Source organism: Dasypus novemcinctus, chromosome 11 (genome assembly GCF_030445035.2).
Source record: "Dasypus novemcinctus isolate mDasNov1 chromosome 11, mDasNov1.1.hap2, whole genome shotgun sequence".
In the NCBI taxonomy this organism is placed as follows: Eukaryota; Metazoa; Chordata; class Mammalia; order Cingulata; family Dasypodidae; genus Dasypus; species Dasypus novemcinctus.
The window spans coordinates 41,060,313-41,078,675 of NC_080683.1; the positions used below are offsets into that span (position 1 = coordinate 41,060,313).

At 37.0% G+C, this 18,363-nt stretch overlaps 1 protein-coding gene across 2 annotated transcripts in view; it reads right to left on the reverse strand.

The window, feature by feature from the left end:
- The window catches only part of LMBRD1 (LMBR1 domain containing 1), a 202,519-nt gene that overhangs the window by 49,369 nt on the left and 134,787 nt on the right, over window positions 1–18,363 (reverse strand). For both annotated transcript variants that reach the window (XM_058306941.1, XM_071218535.1), the window contains exon 9: window positions 17,954–18,106. In XM_058306941.1, the coding sequence (XP_058162924.1) occupies window positions 17,954–18,106 (153 nt within the window). The remainder of the gene's footprint in view (window positions 1–17,953; window positions 18,107–18,363) is intronic.

The following is an 18,363-nucleotide window of genomic DNA, read 5'->3' on the forward strand; positions in this document are numbered from 1 at the left end:
TCAGCTAAGATGGAGTTGAAGAAGGACAATCACCACACCATGGAGCCTAGAGTGATTACAACTGAAAATGGGAGGATGGCAGCCAGCATCCATGTGGAATCTGAGCCTCCTCTCGACATAGAGGTGCAATGGACACAACCAATCCAATGTCCACATAGAAGAGGTGGCATTGGATTGGGAAAAGTGGACATGGTGGACGATGGGTATGGGGAAGGGCAGGAAGAGATGAGAGGTGGGGGCGTATTTGGGACGTGGAGCTGCCCTGGATGGCGCCTCGGGGGTGATCACCGGACATCGTGGATCCTCACAGGGCCCACTGGATGGAATGGAGGAGAGTATGGGCCATGATGTGGACCATTGTCTATGAGGTGCAGAGGTGCCCAAAGATGTACTTACCAAATCCAATGGATGTGTCATGATGATGGGAACGAGTGTTGTTGGGGGGGGGAGAGGGGGGGTGGGGGGATGGGGTTGAATGGGACCTCACATATATATTTTTAATGTAATATTATTACAAAGTCAATAAAAAAAAAAATAAGATAAAAAAAAAATAAATAAAACTAGAAGAAACATGCCTCATAAGTCTATAATCTTTTCTTTTTCACACAGTGACACCACAGCTAATATCCAATGGCCCAAAATATTATCTTAAAATTTCTCATATGTCTGATTGAGAAGGTAGACTCATTATTGTATCAATTTCTGAATTTAACAACTGAGTTTTTACATTACAGTAGAAAGGGTAAATCTTATGCAAAATCTCTTTGTTTTAAAAGCACAAAGGAGTACTAGGCTATATATCATGATCTTTGTGGAAACTCTTTGTTAATTCAATTGATACTTATTTAATTGCAGAAAAAGGTTAATTTAAATATAATAAATGCTCCTAGCACAATGCCTGGCATTAATATTCAGTAGGTTTTATGAATGAAATTCCCTTTAAAACTACTGCTTTGAAAAATAAAGTTCATAGGACTGTCTTATCTCTGTTATTTAACAAACATTTATTTTGTTCTGTAGTAACTACATTATTTCCCAATAACACCTTCCAATCCAAGCTTTTATATGTACTTGAGTTTACTCTTCTGCTAATGTAAAGAAGACAGGCTAGAACACTTATAGGTGGGTCTACTCTCCATATGTGAAATTCAACAATCATTTCTTAAAGTTACTGGCAATCCACAAAAGACACTGTAGGTTACAGAACTTCAAATATCCAATTATCAACAAAAACACCAGTTAATTACCTTTAGCTCAAACTAAGAAACACTGACACTAAAACTCAATACTTTCCTCTCAAATGAAGAGTGACTAACTAAAAACTCTGAATGTACTTACACTTCCAATAAAATATTTAATAAACCTCCTTTAAAGTTAGAAAATGCCAGTCTTTGTCTTTAGTCATTTTCACATAATGTGGTCCAAATCAAAGAAAATGTACATGCTTTAAATACTACTCTTTGAAGAGAGTCTGCTACATATTTAAACATAATTCATACTCAATTTCAGAAAGATAGATTAGTATAGAAAAGCTGAAATAGTCCTACAGACCTTCAAAATTAAGGACCAACACCAAGTGATAAATATATTTCATTGCTTGTTTACTTTATGAAGTTTAGGTGTGTTTAGGTTTGTTTGGTGTAAGGAAGAAAGGTGGGACAAATAAAAATCTGATTTCACTAGTTTATTATATATCTGATTCAAATAAACATTTCTTTTTTTAAAATGTATGCAATGTAAGTATTAATATACGTTTATAACTTGCTACAGAAACACAAGAAGTATATATAAAGTAAAATAGAAGTTGTATTTAAAAACTAATGGATCTATAGCTTACCCAGGCCAATTAGTTGTACCAGCTCAAAGTATGCCTTTCTGTCAAGGGAGAAGTAAATACATAATGAACACTGGACTATATGCTTAGAAATCAGTTAGGTAGTATACATAAATGCTATGTTTTAAGGAGTCATTAACTTGTTCTTATTAGATGCCTACTTTCATAAATATATTCAATGCAAAAATAATCCTCTCCTTTAAGCTCCAAGGCAGTATTTAAGAAACTGAAAAAATTTAATAACTAAAACTATAAGAATAACAATTGCAATTTTCTGAGCTATTTACATCAAAAGGAACTGTATAGTATATACTACTTCATTTATTTCTCATAAAGAACATGTTAACTATAGAATTGCATTGTAAAGATAAGAAAATTAAGTATAAGAAAAATGAAATAACAAGAGATTACATAGCTGATGAGGAGCAAAGTAAGGACTCAAACCCAGGAATATCAGGATGCAATGCACATGTTGTTAACCTTGTTTCATGCTTCTGAAGCAAGGTGTGCATACTCCAAGGACCATGTGATAGTAAGTGGTTGCAAGATCAACAAGGTACATCTTCATGGGGATCTATTCTTGTGGAAAAAAACTGTAGAAAATAAACTTCAAGTGTGGCATTTGCCAAATTTATGTGGAGTATATTATAATGAAACAAAAATAGATATATGGCACAGAGTAAAAGGTAACACTAGCACAAAATTTCTAGATAAAACAAAACTTTGAAGAATTATTAATCAGGGAGATCCAAGATAGTGGGGCAGGGAACAGCAGGGTGCATTCATCCTCCAGAAATGGCAAGAAGACAGGCAGGCTTGTTAGGCAGAGAGGAAGCAGAAGGGGCGCAGGGGAAGCGGCATGGACGGCCTATGAGAGAGGTCTTGCCAAGCGCAGGGGAAGGAGAATGAGTGGCTGATGAGGGAGTCCTCACTGGGTGTAGGCAAGAGCAGGGGGAAGCAAGATGGTGGTGCTTGGACTCCAGAGGCCAAGGGATGACAGTACAACATCCAGGAAGGAGCAGGAAAGGGAGAGAGAGAGGCCACCATAGAGGATGTGGCTCTCTAGACTGTTCTGAGCCCCCTTCATGGGTTTCTGGCCCAGTTTGTATCAGTCAAACATGGTAGTTCTTAAGATTTTGAATAAGCCAAAATACCTGTGAAAGAAGAGCCTTAATACCAAGCCAAACAACAATAAAACTCTAAGGAAGAAAGACCAACTAGCCATCAGGATAAACTTATTAATAATTAGATGCAAAAAATTACAAGCCATACTAAGAAACAGGAAGCTATGGCTCAAACAAAGAAACAAATTAAAAAGTTGAAGACACAGAATTTGGAATGACTAATCAAAGATGTCCAAACAAATCTAAATCAATTCAAGGAGATGAAGGAAGGGATAAAGGATATTAAGAAGTTACTGGAATGGTTGCCCTTATGCACACCTGAGCAGAGTCCCAGAGGTAAAGTAGATACAACCCCAGGTATTGGTTCTTCTGAGGGCTACAGAGACCCACATCTTATATGGTCATGGCAGATGGAGTTCAGTGCCATGTCAGTTGGCCCTACTTTGGAGTTTGTGTCTCTGTGTGATGAAGCTGGACTCAGATGTGATCTTTGTCCACAAGCCTCTCCTATTACTTTTACCGGATCTGTAGTTGGTTCTGGGGTTTAGTGTATACCCAGGGTACCTGAATCTCTGGACTGACCATGTGATAGCCAGGCCCTTAGCCTCAACAGACTTGCAACTCCTACCCTCTGGCTTATTGGACTTACCCCACTCAGCTAACATGGAGGTGAAGAAGGTCAACCACCACACCAGGGAGCCAAGAGTGCCTACAACTGAAAGCGGGAGAATTGCATCCAGCATCCATGTGGAATCTAAGCCCCCTCTTGATATAGATGTGGAGTGGACACAGGATGGAGGAATAGAGTATGGATTAGAGTGGACTTACTGATATTCTATTCATGAACTATTGTGATTAGTAATCGAAGAAAATGTGGCATTGGTGTGGAGAAAGTGGCCATGGTGGCTGCTGGGGGTAGGGAGTGGAAGGAAGAGATGTGATGTGGGGGCATTTTCGGGGGTTGGAGTTGTCCTGGGTGGTGCAGCAGGGACAGTTACCAGACATTGTATGTCCTCCCATGGCCCACTGGGTGGATTGTGGGAGAGTGTGGGCTATGATGTGGACCATTGACCGTGAGGTGCAGTGGTGCTCAGAGATGTATTCACCAAGTGCAATGAATGTCTCATGATGATGGAGGAGGTTGTTGTTATGGGGGGAGGAGTGGAGTGAGGGGGTGGGGGGTAAATGGGGACCTCATATTTCTTTAATGTAACATTAAAAAAATAAAGACAAAAAGAAAAAAAAAGAAAAAAAAGAAGACAATGTAGGGAAGCAGAGTTAGCCCAATGACAGGGCATCCGCCTACCACATGGGAGGTCCGCAGTTCAAACCCCAGGCCTCCTTGACCCGTGTGGAACTGGCTCATGCGCAGTACTGATGCATGCAAGGAGTGCCGTGCCACGCAGGGGTGTCCCCCACGTAGGGGAACCCTGTGCACAAGGAGTGTGCCCCATAAGGAGAGCCGCCCAGCACAAAAGAAAATGCAGCCTGCCCAAGAATGGCGCTGCACACACGGAGAGCTGACACAGCAAGATGACGCAACAAAAAGAAACACAGATTCCCAGTGCTGCTGATAAGAGTAGAAGCAGTCACAGAACACACAGCATATGGACACAGAGAGCAGACAACTGGGGGAGGGGGGGTGAAGGGGAGAAAAATAAATAAAAAATAAGTAAAAAATAAATCTTTATTAAAAAAAAAAAAAGAAGACAATGTAGGGGAGTGAAAGTAGCTCAAGTGGTTGAATGCCTGCTTCCTATGTTCAAGGTCCTGGGTTCAATCCCCAGTACTTCCTTTTATAAAAAAAAAAAAAAAAAAAAAAAAGACAGGTGAGCATACAGAAGAAAATGCAAACATATACAAAAAAATAAAATTTCTGGTACTGAAGGCAAAATAGAAGAGATTAAAAAATACACTAGACTCACACAATAGCAGATTTAAGCAAGCAGACGAAACAGTGAATTAGAAGATAAAATGTTTGAACTAGCACAGATAGAACAGATACAGAAAAAATTGGAAAAAATTGAGCAGAGTCTCGGGAAATTGAATGATAGCACGAAGTGCACAAACATATGCATTATGTGTCTCAGAGGAAGAAGAGAAGGGAAAAGGGGCAGAAAGAGTGTTTGAGGAAATAAAATCTGAAAATTTCCCAGCTCTTACGAGGGTCATGGATGTGCATGTCCAGAAAGTGCAGCATATTCTGAACAGAATAAATCTAACAGAACTACTATAAGACACATACTAGTCATATTGTCAAATGCTAAAGATAAAGAGAGAATCCTGAAAGCAGCAAGAGAAAAGCAATCCAACACATACAAGGGATGCTCTGTAAGATTAAGTGCTGATTTCTCATGAGAAACCATGGAGGCATATTTAAGGTACTGAAAAGGAAAAAGTGCCAGCCAATAATTCTGTATCCAGCACAACTGCCCTTAAAAAATGAGCAAGAATTTAGAATATTCACAGAAAAATAGAAAACAGAGAAATTGTCAACAAGAGTTCTGCCCTACAAGAAATATTAAAGAGAGTTCTGCAGGCTGAAAGGAAAAAACATGGGAGAGAGGTTTGGAGGAGAATATGGATTGAAGATTATTAGTAAGGCAAACTAAAAGGATAAAAGAGAAAACAAAAATAAGGTATGACATATAAAAGCCTAAGGATTAAATGATTGAAGTAAGTACTGCCTTCCTCTACAGTAATAATATTGAATGTTAAAGAATTAAACTCCCCAATTAAGAGACACAAATTGGAAGAATGAATTAAAAAAATACAATCCATCTATATCCTATCTACAGAAGACTCACCTTAGACCAAGGACACAAATAGGGTTAAAGTGAAAGACTAGAAAATGATATTCCATGAAAACAGTAACCAAAAAAGAACTGGGGCAGCTAAATTAATAGTGGAAAAAACAGACTTTAAATGCAAAACTGTTAGAAGAGACAAAAAAGGACACTATATTTTAATAAAAGGGGAAATCTACCAAGAAGAAATATCAATCATCAATATTCATGCATCTAACCAGGGAGTCCCAAATTACATGAGGCAAACACTGGCAAAACTGAGGGGAGAGAAACAGACGCCTCTACAATAACAGTGGGGGACTTCAATACACTACTCTCATTCATAGATAGAACATCTAGAGTGAGGATCAATAAGGAAACAGAGATCTTGATACAGTAAACAAACTAGACCTAACAGACATTTATACAGCATTTCACCCACAAACAGCAGGATATACCTTCTTCTGAAGTGATCATGGATCATTCTCCAAGAGAGACCATATGTTAGACTATAGTTCAAGTCTAAATGAATTTAGAAAGACTGAAATTATACAAAAAACCTTCCTCTGATCACAATGGATTGAAGGAGGAAATCAGAAAACTGAAAAATTCACAAATATATGGAAGTTAAACAACACACACTTCAACAATCAATGGATCACAGAAGAAATTGCAAAAGAAATAAGTAAATATCTTGAGGAGAATGAAAATGAGGACACAAAATATCAAAATTTATGGGACGTAGTAAAGGCAGTGCAGAGAAGGAAATTTATAGCCACAAATACCTACAAACCAGACCTAACTGTACACCTGAAAGAATAAGAAAAAGAGCAGCAAACTAATACTGAAGCAAGCAGAAGGAAAGAGTTGAGAAAGATTAGCAAAGAAATAAATGGAATTGAAGGAAAAAAAATCCAATAGACTTAACAAAACCAAAAGTTGGCTCTTTAAGGAGATTAACACAATTAAGACTTAGCTACTCTCACAAAGAAAAAAAAGAGATAAATGCAAATAAGTAAAAATCAGAAAATAAAGAGCTGACATCACAAAAATTAAAAGGATCATGAGAAGATACTATAAACAGTTGTATGCCAACAAAATAGACAACTTAAAGGAAACACAAATTCCTAGAAACACACTACCAATCTACACTGACTCTAGAGGAAACAGAGGACCTCAAAAGACCAATCACAAGAGATTGAATCAATCATCAAAAACTTCCCAACAAAGGAAAGCCCAGGACCAAGTGGCTTTACAGATGAATTCTACCAATCATTCCAAAAATAACTAACACCAGTCCTGCTCAAACTCTTCCACAAAACTAAAGAGGAGAGAACATTACCTAACTCATTCTACGAAGCCAAAACTACCCTAACACCAAAACCAGGTAAAGATGCTACAAGAAAATTACAGACCAATCTCATTAATGAATTTAGGTGCAAAAATCCTAAAATAAATACTTGCAAATTGAATCCAACATATTGTGGCAGTTTGAGATTATTTATGAATCCAAAAAGAGAAAGATTATGTTTGTAAACTAATTTATTCCTCTGAGTGCGATACCCTTTGAATGCATCAGATTCAGCTGACATGTCTCAATTATATTACCCAATAAGATTAGGGCTTTGATTTGAATCAAATTGAGTCCTGCCCTGTTGGTGGGTTGATATAAATGGACACTCACTCAAGAAGACACATGAGAAGAGAGAGAGAGCTTTGTCATATTTGTTTCTAGGGTCTGGGGAAAGATGAGCCATTAGCCTGGTAGTTTGCAGCTAAAGAGAACATAGCATATAAAAAGGCCTGGGAAGGAACAAGCCCTATGCCAGAGACTGATATAGGAAGCCTGTGACATCAGGCAGAGTGTCCTCCATCTTGCTTCAGCATGTGGTAGCTGACTTCGGTGAGAAAGTACTTCCTAGGGTACCCTAAATTGAACTTACCATGGACTATAAGCTTTCACCCTAAATGACTCTCATTATAAAGCCAACAGATTTCTGGTACTTCTCAACCCCTTCAGCAGACTAACACAACATTAAACAAATTATACACCATGATCAAGTGGGCAAGGGTGGTTCAACACAAGAAAATCTATGTAATTCACCACATTAACAAACCAAAGAAAAAAATTACATGATCATCTTTATTGACACAGAAATGGCATTCAACAAAATCCAGCATCCTTTCTGGAGAAAAACACTTTGAAAGACAGGAATAGAAGGAAAGTTCCTCAACTGATAAAAGGCACATATGAAAAGTTCACATTTAACATCATAATCCATGGTGAAAGATCAAAAGTTTTTCCTCTAAGATCCCTTGAGAACAAGACAAGAATATCCACTGTCATCACTCTTATTCAGTATTGCACTGGAAGTCCTTGCCAGAGCAATCAGGCAAGAAAGAGAAATAAAAGGTATTCAAACTGGAGAGAAAGAAGTAAAGCTTTCCCCATTTGCCTAACATATGGTTCTATATAAAGAAAATCCTGAAAAATCCACACCAAGAGCTAATAAATAAATTCAGCCAATAAATTTCCAATTTATTTGGAAGGATAAGGAGTTCCAAATAGTCAAAAACATCTCAAGAAAGATGAACAAAGTTTGAGGACTTTCACTTGCTGACAAAAGCATATTACAAAGCTACACTGGTAAAAACAGCATGATACTGGCATAAAGATAGACATATTGACTAATGGAATCAAATTTAGAGATTAGAAATAGACCCTCATATTTATGGGTCAAGTGACTTTTGACAAGGCTGCCATGTTCACCCAGCTAGGTCAGAACAGTCTGTTCAACAAATGGTGCTGGGAGAACTGGATTTTCATATCCAAAAGAAGAAAAGAAGACCTTTATCTCACATCCTATACAAAAATTAACTTAAGATGGATCAAAGACCTAAATATATGGGCCAGGGTCATAAAACTCCTAGAAGAAAATTTGGGGAAACATCTTCAAGATCTTGTGGTAGGGAACAGTTTCATAAACTATACCCAAAGCATGAGCAACAAAAGAAAAATCAGATAAACAGGACCACCTCAAAATTAAAAACTTTTGAGCTTCAACTAAAGGAATTTGTCAAGACAGTGAAAAGGCAGCCTACACAAAGAGAGAAAATATTTGGAAACCACATATCTGATAAGGGTCTAATAACCAGCATACATAAAGGATCCTACAATTCAAGAATAAAAGACAACCCAATTAAAAACTGGCAAAAAAAAACTGAATAGAAATTTTTCCAAAGATGAAATACAAATGGCTAAAAAGCACATGAAAAGAATACTCAACATCACTAGCTATTAAGACAATGCAATTCAAAAGCACAATGAGGTATCATTTCACACCTACTAGACTGGCCACTATTAAAGAAAACTGCAAGAGTTGGAGAGGAAGTGGAAAAATAAGAAATGTAGAATGGTACAGATGCTGTGGAGACAGTTTGGTGGTTTCTTAGGGAGCTAACTATAGAATTGCAGTATGATCTGAAAATCCCACTGCTGGGCATATAACCAGAAGAACTGAAAGTAGGGACATGAACAGATAGATTCACACCAATGTTCTGAGTGGGGTATTATTACCAATTGCCAAAAGATGGAAGCAATCCAAATGTCTATCAACAGATGAACGGATAAACAAAATGTGGTGTATTAGTCAGCCAAAGGGGTGCTGATGCAAAATACCAGAATTCAGTTGGTTTTTTATAAAGGGTATTTATTTGGGGAAGGAGCTTACAGATACCAGGCCATAAAGCATAAGTTACTTCCCTCACCAAAGTCTATTTCCATGTGTTGGAGCAAGATGGCTGCTCGCATCTATGAGGGTTCAGGCTTCTTGGGTTCCTCCCTTCCAGGGTCTTGCTTCCTTTTCCTCTGTGAGCTACTTCCTGGGGTTCCAGCTTAAGGCTTTAGCATCAAATTTCAACATCAAAACTCCAACATCAAAAACCTTCAACTCTGTCATTTGCCATGCCTTTTATCTGTGAGTCCGCACCCAGAAAGGGTGGGAACTCAATGCCCTACTGGCACAAGAGGTTTACATAATTACTTAATCAAGTAAACCTATGAATCCAATAAATTCTAATATGCCCAGAAGAAAAGATTAGTTTACAAACATAATCCAATATTTCTTTTTGGAATTCATCAATAATATCAAATTGATACAAGTGGTATATACAAATAATAGAATATTCAGTTGGAAAAAGGAATGCCATACTGATGCACGTGACAACATAGAAAAACTTCAAGGAACTTTGAGTGAAATAAGCCAGACAAAAGGACAAATATTGTATGACTTCATTAAATAAGAACTAATTTTAATAAACAAACTCATAAAGGTAGCATCTAGAAGATAGGTTACCAAGTGACAAAATAGGGGTAGAGAATGCAGAACTGATGCTTTATCTATACAGAATTTATAATTAGGTTGATAGCAATGGTTTAGAGATGGACAGTGGTGATGGTAGCGCAATATTGTAAGCATAATTAACAGTGCTGAAGTATGTGTGTGAATGTGATTTAAAGGGTACATTTTGGGTTATATATCTTACTAGAAGGAAAACTAGAGCATAAAACATGGGATTGTATAACACAGTGAACCCTGTGATGGCCGAGGATTGTGGGTAATAATACAAATATAAGGATGTTCTTTCAGGATCTATAACATAAGTTTGTTCTCTAGTAAAAGGTGTTAAGAATAGGGTGGTATGTGGGGAATAAAGCACCTAAAGAAAACTATGGGCTATAATTTGTAATATTTTAACATTCTTGCATCAATTATCAATGAGGGGGGTAAAGGAATGTTCTTATGGAAATTATGTTCTATCTGTCAATAAAACCCTGGTGGTAAAGGTGGGACAGTCAGGTGTCTTGACAGAAAGGGCCTTTTGAACGTCTTGAACATTATATAGCTACATACTTCTTTGGGATATAAATGTGTCCTTGTTGTCGTAGGTATGTTTCTTGGATATAGAGGCCCTCATGGTAGCTAACAAAATATTAAACTTCCCTTCATGGAAGTCCTGCTTCTTTCCCAAATAAGATGTCCAAAGGCTCTGGAATTTATAAGCCTTGCCTAATAAAAGAGAACAGGCTAATAAGCCAAGTCCTCAATCTTAATGCTTGTACTTACGAACCTTATTCCTGTAATAATAAAACTAAGCCTAATTATAATTAATGCCTAAGAGTAAACTCCTGAAAACTTTCTTGTTACTCAAGTATGGCCTCTCTCTTAACCAGACTCTGCAAATAAACTCACTGCTTTTCCCCCCTGGGTGGGACATGACTCCAGGAATAAGACTCACTGACACCAGAGGATTATTACCAAGCATGAATCAGTGCTGCATTTGGAGAAATACCTTGATCAACAGAGAGAAATATTAAATAAAAGAATTTTTATGGCTAAGAGATTTCAAAGTGAGTGGGAAGGTCATTCCAGATGTTACACTTATGCAGGTCTCAGCCAGACTTCAGAAACTGCCACATTAAACAAAGACCCAAATGAAAGTGCCCTGGGGCCCTAGGGATGTCTGGACACCAGAGGCAAGCCACCCAGCCACGTGAAATCTACACCCCCTTGCTGGGCTCTATTTGGGAATATATGAAAAGTTATTTCCCCAATATAACATAGTTATTTATAAATCCTCTAATCATAATTCTTCTACTTCTTTTATTAAACCTATAATTTTCAATTTACCTGTTAAGTATATTTCTCAGAGCCTGCAGATTGTTCCTATGCCAGTTGAGCCCTGAAACCCAGCAGACACATGGCCAACTCCTACTTTCCAGTTCCTAAGGCTTGCCCTGGACAACTAACAAAATGATGATGATGGATCAGCCCTATCCAAAAGCAAGGAGTATTTTCAACTGCAAGTAAAACAATTCCATTTTTTTTGTCCCATAATATCTGTATCCCTTTTCAGCCGAAAGCAGTACAAGGATATGAGATCCCTGAGAAAAGAAAGTAAACAAGATGAACAATATCACTGCTCCAAGTTTCTGGCTAGAAGTACTTTTGAGATGACAGCACAGGAAGGAGTAACCCAAGGAGAAAACAATTGTCTCAATAAGTTGAATGAAAGAAGGGAGTTGAAGGAAGCTGACATGGTACAGTAATTTGAAGTTATATGGACCCCCAGAAAAACATATTCCTAAACTTAATCCATTCCTGTGGGCGTGAACGCACTATAAGTAGGACCTTTTGTTGAGGTTACTTCAGTTAATATGTAACCCTATGAACTACGGGCAAGGCCAAAAAGTTGTTTGCTTAATATGTATGAATGGAACTGCCACCATCATGGACTAAAAGGGACAGAAAAAGTTAAAAATCATTCCAAGGGCAGAACCATGGAAGCTGAGGTCTGAACCAATAACAACTTTTTGGGCTAAGAGAGTGGGCCTAATCCTGTGTGTGAAGAAGGTGAGTCTGCCCCAGGGCTCAGAGAAGGTAGGGCTTCCACACCATTGTTCAGGATGAGTGTTGTCACCTCAATGCTCAGAAAAGGTACAGCCTGTGCCTTGGGGCTTGCAGAGTGTCTGGCCACCACTCCTGAGAGTGTGGAGCCTGTGCCCCACTGTTCATGGAGAGCCTGCCACCATCCTGATGCTTGGTGAAGGTGGAACTTTCACCCCCATGCTCAGGAAGTGCAAGGCTTCTGGAAAAGTGCTTGCAAGGGGTCAGCTCTATAAGGCCTGGAGGACAAAACATCAATTTCCATAGATGACTCTCAGACTTTCGAATCCAATGGAATATGCCCTGCAGGGTCTCTTCCAATTTCTCCCTACAGGAATGTTTATGCCTGTCCCTCCATTGTATATTGGAAGCAGATAACTTGTCTGGATTTCACAGGTCCACAGACAGAGGGAAATTGTGCCTCAGGACATACCACACCCATAGCCAATTTTGATGAGATGTTGTACTAAACATTGTTTCTGAAATGACTCAAGGCTTTTAGTATATTGCTATGGGATATACTATTTGCATATAGAAAATAACCTCCCAAAAAACGTATTTTAAATCTAACCCATTCCTGTGGACACGAATCCATTGTAAGTAGGAACTTTTGTTGAAGTTACTTCGGTTTAGGTGTGACCCACTTCAGTCAGGAAGTTTCTTAATCCTATTACTGGAGCCCTTTATATGCAGAATGAAATTCAGAAAGAGAAAGAAAGTCACTGGAAGAAAGAGACTGGCCATGAACAGAACTGGAAAGATAAGGGAGTGACTAGGAGACTCCACCATGTGCCTTGCTATGTAATAGAGGAGCCAAGGATCACGGGCAGCCAGCCCCAGAATGCAGGTCTTTGGGAAGAAAACATTGTTTTGAAGATGTTTTAATTTGGACTTTCTTTTAGCCTCAAAACCATCAAGTAATAAATCCCATTTTAAGCCAACCCATTTCATGGTATTTGCTTAAGCAGTGTAGGAAACTAAAACACCTGGCTATTAGTTTGTGAAGCAAAGATTGCTGATAAAGAGCTGCAGAATTCTGAATCAGGGTTCCCTTGACTCTGTCACTTAATACTAAGGAACATGCTGTAGCGGCAACTCCACAAGCTCAAGGAAAGAATTACTGGGGAGTTGTAATGTAGACAATTTTATATACACCACTGAGAAACATATGTGTTCAAGCCAATTAGAGATGGCTTTCAGTACAGATTCCACAAGGGTCAGATCAGACCTCAGTAGTAGGGCTAAATTAGCCTTAACCTGAAAAAGCTTAAAAACAAAGAAAGACTCAAGTTGATCCACAAGTAAATGAACTGTAAAAGTCAATAATTTTTATAGAAGAATACTTTTAAATATTTTTTAAAGAAATTCAGACACTCAAAAACATAACATTCAGGATCCAGCCAAATATTACAAGACATATGAAGGCAAGAAAATGTAATCCAAAATGTCACTGAAAATTAGGAAAAAAATAAGTCAAAAGAAACAGACCTAGAAATTACAGAATAGGGCTTCTAAAACAGCCATTAAAAACATGCTCACAGAATTAAAAGAGAATAACCATAGTAAAGAAATAGAACAACCTTCTATCTATTATAGAAACTGAATTTGTAAAGAAAACTCCAGGCCCATATGTCTCTATTAGTGAATAATAACCAATATTTAAGGAAAATAAAGAAGGTGGTAACACTTCCCAACTCACTTTAATAAAACAGCATTACCCTGACACCAAAATAAGACATTAAAAAGGAACTTATACACAAGTATCTCTTATGAATATAGAAATAAAAATATTCAATGAAATATCAGCAAATCCAATCCAGAAACATAAACAGATAGTATCTGACCAAGTAGGGTTTATCCCAAGAATGCAAGGTTGGTTTAATATTTGAAAACTCAAAGAAAATATACCACTAATAGAAAAAAGAAGAAAAAAACCCATGATTATCTCTACAGAGTCAAATTATTTAACAAAATTCAATATCCATCATGATAAGCAAGCAAGCAAAAATCTCCACCAAACTACATAGGTATAGAAGGGAATGCCTATTATTTAATAAAGGGTATGTAAATAAAATCCAGCTAATATCACATCTATTGGTAGAAGGCTGAATACCTTTCCCCTAAGATTTAAAATAAGACAAGTATTTCAGTTCTCCCATATCTATTTTACATTATACTGGAGGTTCCAGCCAGTGCAATGAGGAAAGGAAAAAATAAAAGCAATTGGAAATCTCCAATTTGAAAGGAAGATGTAAAATTGTATTTTGGCAGCTGACATGATTATTTATATAGAAATTCTTAAGGAATCTATAATAAGGCTACTAGAAATAATAATTTAGCAGAGCTGCAGAATACAGGGTAAAAGTATAAAAACAATTATATTTCTACATACTAGCAACAAATAATTGAAAACCGGAATTAAGCAAAAAAATATTTATAGACAGATTTATCAATTTTTTTGCAATATTTCTAAAGTAAACATTACAAAACACCACTGAAAAAAATTTAAGAACATTTAAGTAAATGGAAAGAACATCACATTCATGGATTGGAAGATAGAATGTTGTCAAGATCTCAGTTCTTCACCAAATTACTTATAGATTCAAAACATTTACAATAAAAATTGTGAATTGATTCTAAAGTTTATATGGAAATGCAAAGGACCTAGCATAAACAAAATAATTCTGAAAAAGGAAAAAAATAAACAAAACAACAAAATAACTGAAAAACTTATACTACCTGATTTCATGACTGATTATAAATCTCCAGTATAAAGTATTAGTGTAAGGACATATAGTTCAATGGAACAGAAGGGTGAGTCCAGAAACAGATCCACATGTATATGATCAAATGATATGACAGAGTGCCAAGGATATTCAATAAAAAATGATAATCTTCACACACAAAACACACATACACACACACACAAATGGTGCTGGAAAAAACAGATACCCATACGGAAAAAATAAAATAAAACCTGGCTATTAAGTCATACCATCCCCCCAACTTAAAATTTTACCATAGACCTAAACATAAAAGCTACAAATATAAAACTTCTAGGAGAAAACAGAAAACATCTGCTATACCTTAGGGTAGACAAAGGTTTCTGAGGATAAAAAATATGAACTGAAAAAAAGAAAACATATATAAAAATTGGATTTATCAAAATTTAAGAAACATCTCTTCATAAGACAGTGTTAAGAAAACACAAAGGCAATCCATAAACTAGGAAAGAACATTCACAATACTTATGTCTGACAAAGTACTTGATCCAGGGTATATAAAGAACTCTTATGACTCACTAATGATACAAAAATCCCAATTTTAAAAATGGCCAAAGCATTAAACAGACATTTCATAGAAGATAAACAAATGGCTAATAAGCACATGAAAAGATACTAAATATCATTAGTCACCAGAGATATTAAAACCACTATAAGCGGGAAGCGGATTTGGCCCAGTGGTTAGGGCATCCGTCTACCAATGGGAGGTCCCTAGTTCAAACCCCGGGCCTCCTTGTCCGGAAAGGAGCTGGCCCATGCACAATGCTGATGCGCTCAAGGAGTGCCCTGCCACGCAGGGGTGTCCCCGCGTAGGGGAGCCCCACACACAAGGAGTACGCCCCATAAGGAGAGCCGCCCAGCGCGTGAAAGAAAGTGCAGCCTGCCTAAGAATGGCGCCATTTTTGCTGATGCAACAAGATGACGCAACAAAAGGAGAGCTGACACAGCAAGATGACGCAACAAAAAGAAACACAGATTCCCGTGCCGCTGACAACAACAGAAGCAGACAAAGAAGACGACGCAGCAAATAGACACAGAGAGCAGACAACTGGGGTGGGGTGGGGTGGGGTAAGGGGAGAGAAATAAATAAATAAATCTTTAAAAAAAAAAACCACTATGAGCTACCACTACACACCCATCAGAATAACGATTACACATATTTACAAATGTGTCAACAAGGATGTGAAGCAATTGAAAATATATTGCTGTGAAAAAAAAAAAAAGAAAATATATTGCTGTGGAAATGCAAAATGATACAATCACTTTGGGAAGCACCTTGAAAGTTTCTTATAAAATTAAAAACACATTAAAATATGACCCAGCAGTAACTCCTAGGTATTTACCCAAGAAAATGAATGAAAGTCAGCACTTACCTGCACACATGTTCTATCATAACAGTCTCAACCCACAAATAATTCAAATGTCTAATCAAAGGTGAGTAGATAATAAATTGTGATATCACTACACACTGGACTACTACTCAGAAGTAAAATGAATGAACTAAAAAAGACAATGCAACACAGATGAATATCAAGAACACTGTACTTAGAAAGAAACCAAACAAAAGATTATATGCTCTATGATTCCATTTATATGAAATTCTAGAACACATAAAACTAAAATAAAATAACAGAAAGGACATCAATGGCTGCCTAGAGCCAAAGCCCAAGGGACAGGAGTGGACTGACTGCAAAGGAGCATAAGGTAGAGTATAAGACAGGGATGTTCTAAATCCATATATCTATATTTGGCAAAATCAACCAATGAAGTTTGATTTAAAAACTCCCTTAACACATATGTTCAGTGAAATGGTACATGATATGTTATCAGGCAGAAGATAATGTTAGAGAGCAGATTATAAATTTTTAAAAGAAGCGAACAATAATTTAGGATTAAAATAAGGGTTGGGAAGGGTTTCATCACACTTTTGGTACTACAAAGACAAACCACTTTTTTGGGGAAATAAATGGGAAAAGGGACTGTAGGGACATCTTTAAAAATTCTATTCTGAACATTTTAAAAAGGCAATAGATAGAACTAACTGATTATGGTTTATTTTGTAATAACTCTTTAAAAAAAAGAAGCTTTTTAGGATGAGCAGTTAGTGCATTCCTTTCTAACTATAAAAGGAAGACAAAGCAGTATCAGGATTCAATCTGACTGATTTTTGATGGAGTTCTCTGCAATGTATTTTTTTAAAATTTAGCCAAAATCCACTTTCTAGTTTCATGGTGCCTAATATCCTAGCAAACCAGTCTATTCATTGGATTTTATGACCTATACCATGCATACTACTGTATACAAAGCTCTGGTGTTTGAAATGCCCTCTGCAATCCAGATACAGCCTGGGCACATATGGAAATCCACGGCCAGCAATTCTAGCTATTTTTTAACCCCAGAGACATACTATGATGGCATTAATTCAATCTAGGTACTTACATTTAGGTACTTCAATCCCAAGAATTGCAGAAAAGCAAATAAATGATGGTTTCCAAAATGAGAAAATAATGATTTTTCCATCGCAAATAAAAATACTTTAAAAAATGTATCCTCTAACAATGAGACAAATACTATTACTTTCAAATCCTCTAACAATGAGGCAAATACTATTAATTCTGACTCAGTTAAAATTCCCAAGTTATTATATGGGTCCCAGATCTCCTATTTACAGAAAAGTATAAACTTGCAAAAATATGCTGGAGGCATACTACATTATTTATCTATATTTAAATTTAAAATTCCCAAAACCTCTGTTATAATCTTTTTATTACTCATGAGTAAATGAAGATCAGATAGGTTATGAGCTTCGCTGAACTACCAAATGGCAGAGCTGATTCAAAACCACATTATTTTCACTCCAAAATCTATGCTCTTAAGCACCATGCTGTATTGCCTCAAGAAGAGAACTCAATCACTTTGAGAGGTACAAAATAAATTTGAATGAGGAATGACAGCTTAATTTTTTTAAAACTCCATTTACCTTCAGGGGTCGCAGAACACCACAAAATTTTGTCCACCAGCTGTTTTCAATGAATTCTAAGTGCCTCTCTCTTTTCCTAAGCATTCGTAACCTTTCTTCAAATTGTTTTAAGGCACGTTTATCCCTTGCTGGCAAAGGTCGACCATCTTTGCTCTGCAAATAGCAGGGAAAAAAACCCATAGTTTTACCATTAAGGTCTTAATAAAGTACCCATCAGATTTAGCAGATAAGGCAACAAAACTTTTCTTTAGTTTTGGACACTCCTTAGGAAAATGTACAAATCGGAAAAAACTGACAACTGCAATGTGACAAAATCTCTAAACCGAGATAAGTATCTACTTATGGATCTGTGTAAATTTACTATGGAACTTCTTCTTAAACACTGTTTTCCAAATATATGGTAAAGTTAA